This window comes from Nicotiana sylvestris, chromosome 6 (assembly GCF_000393655.2).
Source record: "Nicotiana sylvestris chromosome 6, ASM39365v2, whole genome shotgun sequence".
Classification (NCBI taxonomy): domain Eukaryota; kingdom Viridiplantae; phylum Streptophyta; class Magnoliopsida; order Solanales; family Solanaceae; genus Nicotiana; species Nicotiana sylvestris.
The window spans coordinates 209,524,343-209,531,398 of record NC_091062.1 but is presented as its reverse complement, the minus strand read 5'-3'; the positions used below and the strand labels follow the sequence as shown (position 1 = coordinate 209,531,398).

The 7,056-nt window shown below is 40.9% G+C and overlaps 1 protein-coding gene across 1 annotated transcript; it reads right to left on the bottom strand.

The window, feature by feature from the left end:
* Positions 1-288: 288 nt before the first annotated feature.
* LOC104211149 (uncharacterized) lies at positions 289-5,985 on the bottom strand. Its single transcript, XM_070149935.1, has 5 exons — positions 5,896-5,985; positions 4,992-5,079; positions 4,825-4,884; positions 759-830; positions 289-677 (listed from the first exon to the last, which is right to left on the bottom strand). The coding sequence occupies exons 1-5, from the start codon at positions 5,983-5,985 to the stop codon at positions 640-642; spliced, it is 348 nt and encodes a 115-aa protein (XP_070006036.1). The 3' UTR covers positions 289-639.
* Between the last annotated feature and the right edge of the window lie 1,071 nt (positions 5,986-7,056).

Genomic DNA, 7,056 nt, shown 5'->3' with positions numbered 1-7,056 from the left:
TCCTCCTCTGAATGTGCCCGAACCATCTGAGTCTTACTTCCCGCATCTTGTCCTCCATGGGGGCCACACCCACCTTCTCTCGAATATCTTCATTCCTAATCTTATCCATCCTTGTATGCCCGCACATCCACCTCAACATCCTCATCTCTGCTACTTTCATCTTCTGGATGTGTGAGTTCTTTACCGGCCAACATTCAGTTCCATACAACATGGCAGGCCTAACCACTGCTCTATAAAACTTACCTTTTAGTAACGGTGGCACTTTCTTGTCACACAAGAGCTTAAAAGTTTGGTAACTTTGTGCTAGAGTTTAGTATTAAGTATTTGTCAGCAATGTTAGGCTTTCCAAATAACATAATCAACAGCAACACAGGCTTAACTTTTGCAATAGAACAATGAAAGATTCCACAACTCACATGATATGTGCAATTGAATACCAGTTCCAATAAATCCTATCCCCAATAGAAAGCAGTCTCATTTGTGGCGTCACAAACGAAAAGCACTTGAAAAAAGAGTTTCCGGGTCGCACTACATTAGGAGTCATGTAATATAGATGCAACAGCATGATCAGATGATCCCCCCTTGCTGCAATTTTTTTTTCTTTTTGCCTTTCCCCTTGCTGCAATTTAATGAATCCTACTAGTGACCATACTTCTGAAACTCCCACTCACTGTTATCTGTGCAGAGTAATAAAAAAAATTCCAAACATTACGAAAAGTTTACAACCCCACTAGAAACGAAAAGGCCGATGATAATACCTAATGGGCACACTTGACGGGTTTTGAGCCATCGACTGATGCAGTGGAAATGAAAGGCATGGTTACATACACCTGCGAGAATCTCAATCAAGAAACTTCTATTGCACAGCAATATAATTAAGAAAGAAACATTGATCAGTAGAAAGAACAAATACTACTAGTAGTTAAGGAAATATACCTAAAGACCCCCTTACCCCTCAATAAAACATCAGGCAGGTAAAAGGAAAAACGAAAAACAAAATGCATAGAGAGTTAACGTGGGTGCATAAAAGAGGGAGAAGCAGATGACAAGATGCAGTAAACTAGATTTACATCTAACTTAATATAAAAGATTGACATGCTAGAATTACTGCATGTTAAGGACTTACATACCAAGCCAACTAGGGCAAAGTTTATCAAACCAATAAACATGGTTTGAGGAGGCACATGTAATAATAAACACACAAGTAAAACCAAGAGAGTTTGTAGAACCAATAAACATGATTTGAAGAGGCGAATGTAATAATAATCATGAAAGTTAAACCAAGATGAACTTCACATACTTGATCAAAATGAGGAAAGGGAGCTTATTCACTTAACCTATATCACAGTGCTGTACATCATAGATGATTCACATGTTCCGATGTCTTGTGATGCTTCAGCAATGCTCTAACATGTTCTTTTATTTCAAAAGGTAACAGGATAATATACAAAAACACACATTGTTCTATTTAAGAAATGGTTCCAACGTTGTGGTTTTGCTTGAAGTATGCTCTACTATAAACATGGAATCTATTTAGAGAAACAGGACAATAAAAAAGACGAAGCACTTCAACAAGAAATAGAACCAGTTGCTCCTTCAGTTTCAAGTTTTGACTTAACAACTAGTAGCATTCTTGTTGGAGAACCTCTCACTAGATCAAAATCACCCCATCAGCTCCCTACCTCACAATCCTTGCAAGCAACAGGCCAAATACTAGTCATCTCTTGTACAAAATGTTTACTTTCATGGAACAAAATCCCCGAAATTAACTGTTGGATTTCAATTGCAGACCTAAATGCTAAATTTGCACTACATTTTGAAGAGAAAATTCAAAGTGAAGAAGAAATTTTGTGAGAATAAGCTATAGATAAATGCAGATACATAAAAAGTCGAGCATGATCCCCCTCCCCCTCCCCCTCCTCCCCCCCCCCCAAAGATTTACAAAGTACGTTAGGCGGTCATGATGCTCCACTCCTGGAGAAAGAACTAACAAGAACGAATGATATGTTCTTTATATTTTTCCATGCAATTGTGAAAACATCCAAAGTCTGGGAAAGCAAATCATGAGTGCGTGCTCTGAATATGCAAAATAGTGCAAGTTTCATACATTGTGTTTTATTCTCCATGCAGTTTATGCATCCAAATTGGAGCTAGTCGTTTAGCTGCTCATGAGTCTCCATAGTGAGTTCAAGGTAAAAAGGTAATATGGGAACAAAGGTTATTGGCTTATATCCCCAAAAAGATGAAGGGGAAAAGAAAAGAGAGAAATGCTTAACGAAAAGAAGCATGGTAGAGCAAAAAGCTAATTGAAATTCACCCGAAATTGGGACAAAAGCCACCCTCAACCTGGCACAGTCCATCCAACCTCCAATATACAGTTCTCTTCTCTCCACCTTGTCTTCGGAAAAACAACTCCATACCAACATACACCACCCAAAGAAAAAAAAAAGGCTTTCCACTTTTCTGGCTACTTTTATTAATTATCTTAGCATAATATTGGGGTTAGAGGTTTGATTTGCCCTGGTGATGGATGCACTGACTCATCATATTCAAGGGGAGGTGCCATGGTGCATGCTATTTGCTGATGACATTATTCTAATTGACGAGACACGAGGCGGCGTCAACGAGAGGCTAGAGATTTGGAGACATGCTCTTGAGTCTAAAGGTTTCAAGTTGAGCAGGACGAAGACGGAATACCTCGAGTGCAAATTTGGAGTTGAGCCGACGGAAGCGGGAGTTGAAGTGAGGCTTGACTCTCAAGTCATTCCCAAGAGGGGTAGTTTCAAGTACCTTGGATCGGTTATTCAGGGGATCGGGGAGATTGACGAGGATGTCACACACCGTATAGGGGTGGGGTGGATGAAGTGGAGGTTAGCGTCGGGAGTCTTGTGTGACAAGAAAGTGTCACCGTTACTAAAAGGTAAGTTTTATAGAGCAGTGGTTAGGCCTGCCATGTTATATGGAACTGAATGTTGGCCGGTAAAGAACTCACACATCCAGAAGATGAAAGTAGCAGAGATGAGGATGTTGAGGTGGATGTGCGGGCATACAAGGATGGATAAGATTAGGAATGAAGATATTCGAGAGAAGGTGGGCGTGGCCCCCATGGAGGACAAGATGCGGGAAGTAAGACTCAGATGGTTCGGGCACATTCAGAGGAGGAGCACTGATGCACCGGTGAGGAGGTGTGAGCGACTGGCTGTAGTGGGCACGCGGAGAGGTAGAGGGCGACCTAAGAAGTATTGGGGAGAGGTGATCAGACAGGACATGGCGCGACTTAGGATTACTGAGGACATGGCCCTTGACAGGGAATTATGGAGGTCGAGCATTAAGGTTGTAGGTTAGGGGGAAGTTGTGAATATTTCTACAGCACAATAGAGTGAGACTAGCCAGTTAGGAATTAGACTAAGAATGTCATTGGTCGTCTATTGATGCAGGGCTTTACGTGCTAGTTTTTACTATACCAACCATCTATTTCGTATTTCGTATTCTGTATTTCATATCTCTTATATTGCTGTTATTTTATTATGCGTTTTTATGGTACTAATATATCGTCTCTTGTTGCTTTCTTGAGCCGAGGGTCTCCTGGAAACAGCCTCTCTACCCTTCGGGGTAGGGGTAAGGTCTGCGTACATATTACCCTCCCCAGACCCCACTTGTGGGATTATACTGGGTCGTTGTTGTTTGAAGCTTTCATCTATAAAGGGAGGGGAAGAGTAATGTTTGCTTAAGAAATGGTAGAAGATAGGAAGAGAGTTACAGGATACAACAATTCTCATCAAAAGATGCGTTGTCAGGATATAGGGAGGGTTAAAAGAAAAAAAGACCAGAGACAAGGAAAAAAGGGAAAAATTATGTCTGGTCTAGCAGCAAAAGGTGATAAGGTGCTAAATCTTCATTGAATAAAATCAAAGTAGGGAGAGAAGCAGGTTCACTCCTCTGGTTGAAACAGGGAGAAGGCCGATGGATCGAGGAGGAATATAAAGAGTTTTGCATAGACCTTCTTCCTCATTGGCTTTTTAAAACTCTCACACAAGTCGCACTTGCCTCTCACATGACATCTGGAATTCTACTCCGTGTGACTGGACACAGCTTCAACAAAAATGTCATAGTGTAGGACAAAAAATTACACTAAATGACCTTGGTCACAACTGAAAAACTTGGCCAAAGGCTTTGAGGACTATGGAGACATCACTCTATTACAATATATGCGATGGTTGAAACGATATGCCTAATGCAATGATATCAAGTGTGTTATATGCCATTAACATATACTCATCTAATCATGTGTTCTGACACACGCACAAAATAGATACATTAGGACACCAAATTCATAAAACATAAGTTATAAGCATCTTTCATCATGGCATATATATGTTCATCCCTATTCCCTTGGCAATGATTACCAATATGGAATAGATGTATATTGTCTCAAGGCACAAAGGTAACATATACACGCCCCTGTATGGTATGGAATTGGAATGCGGAACATTAAACCTCATTCATATATAAACTCATCAATAATTGATTCAGTTAACCAGGAAACTGCTAAAACACATAGTGGAAACATCAAATATTAACTGCAAGAGATATTTTACGCAAGGGAAAAATAGATGAAGTGAATACTAAAGGGAGAAAGCACCTAATTCCACTAGCAAGCAAACAATCATCTACATCTTACAAGTCCCCATTTATAAGAACTTGCAGAATGAGAAAAAAAAACATCTTTTAGCGAGATGAATTCAGCTTGTTATCACCAAGTGTCATATTTGCAATTATTCCTGAGAAATATATTTTAAAAAAAGAAAATTGAGAACAGCGTACCCCAAGCAACAGTGCACTCCTCGCTAGTGGCTCTAGCTTGATTAGCTTGACATTCGATGCCTGATAGCAATTTTCACACAATGGAACAAATAAATAGAGGATAAAGTATCCATCTTTTTCGTTTTTAGGTAAAAAGAGAAGCTAAAGAAAATCTTCAAAATACTCACAGAGGTCCATAATATGGTTCCTGCAAATAGCACAGTTGTCTACAACAATATCTGCATCAGCAATTTCACGAATCACGTTAGCTAAACACTAATTTCATACCGGTTGATCGGGAACAGCGACTACAAACTATTCCAACAAAAAAATTCAAAACACAAGAGAGAAAGAAGGGATGCAGTGAGTTAGAAAAAAGCGAACCCCAATTCCCCTTTAACTTTGACTAATGTCATTTTTCCTCCTTTATCCTACACAATACCCTTTTTGCCCTTGAATTTTCAATTCCCTATATAGTATACTTTTTTATTCTATAATATTTTTATGGTTTTATCTTTAATTTAAATTATGTTATATAACAACAACAACAACAATAACCACCTAGTGTGGTTCCACAAGTGAGGTCTGGGGAGAGTAGGATGTACGCAGCCTTACCCCTACCCTGGAAGGGCAGAGAGACTGTTTCCGATAGACCCTCGGTTAAAGAAGGTGAGAGAAGCCCTGGTAGCAAGTAATAGCAAAACAATAATTAGAAAACTAAATCGGAGATAGCAACAGATAATATGAAAGGGATACTGATAACAAGTAGTAGCAAGATAACATATTTAGAAAACTAATTCCAAGGCAACAGACAAGAATATGAACGAAGTACTGCTAGCAAACTACGGAATTACCAATGGCAAGTAACAACGAAACGAGACATGCGAATATAGCAAACTAAGGAAAAAGGGGTATTGTACTAGCGCTAATACTATCGAGCTAGGAAGACAAAGGGAAATGCACGACTACCTACTACCCTAATCTTCAACCTCCACACCCTTCTATCTAGAGTCATGTCCTCGGTTAGCTCAAGTAGCTCCATATCCCGCATGATCACCTCTCCCCAAGACTTCTTTCTACCCCTCCTCTCACCTCATAAGGCCAACCTCTCACATTTCCTGACAGGGGCATCTGCGCTTTTCCTCTTAACATCCCGAACCATCTCAACCTTGTCTCACGCATCTTTGCCTCCACAGGGCCACTCCCACCTTGTCTCGAATAACTTTATTCCTAATTCTATCCAACTTAGTATGCCCACACATCCATCTCAACATCCTCATTTCTGCTACCTTCATCTGTTGGACATGAGAGTTTTTGACTGGCCAACACTCTGCCCCATACAACATAGTCGGTCTAACTACTACCTTGTAGAAATTACCCTTAAGTCTCAATGGCACATTCTTATCACACAAGACATCGGAAGGGAGCCTCCACTTCATCCACCTTTCTCCGATACGGTGTGTGACATCCCTATCTATCTCCCCATCCTTCTGAATTATAGATTCCAGATACTTGAAACTCTCTCTCCTGGAAATGACTTGCGTATCAAGTTTCACATCCTCGTCCGCCTCCTGGGTAACACCGCTGAACTTCCAAGTATTTTGTCTTAGTCCTGCTCAACTTGAAATCCTTAGACTCCAGGGTATGTCTCCAGGCCTCCAGCCTCTCGTTAATGCCACTTCACGTCTCATCAATCAGGACTATGTCATCCGCAAATAACAAGCACCAAGGCACCTCCCCTTGAATGTGACTTGTCAAAGAATCCATCGCCAGGGAAAATAAAAACGGGCTAAGTGCTGATCCCTGATGCAACCCATCTCAACCGGAAAGTAATCCGAGTCTCCACCTGCTGTCTTAACCCGTGTCTTAGCTCCATCATATATGTCCTGAATCACTCTAATATACGCTACAGGCACTCCTCTAGCCTCCAAACATCTCCATAGAACCTCTCTGGGGACTCCAGGTCAATGAATACCATGTGCAAATCCTTCTTCACCGCCCTAAACTACTCCACCAATCTCCTCACAATATGAATAGCCTCAGTGGTTGACCGTCTTGGCATGAAACCAAACTGGTTCTCGAAAATGGACACACACCTCCTCAACCTCCCTTCAATCACCCTCTTCCACACCTTCATCGTATGGCTTAACAACTTGATACCCCTATAGTTATTGCAGTTTTGGACATCCCCCTTATTCTTGTACAACAGGATCATCGTACTCCGCCTCTACTCTTCGGGCATCTTTTTCGTCT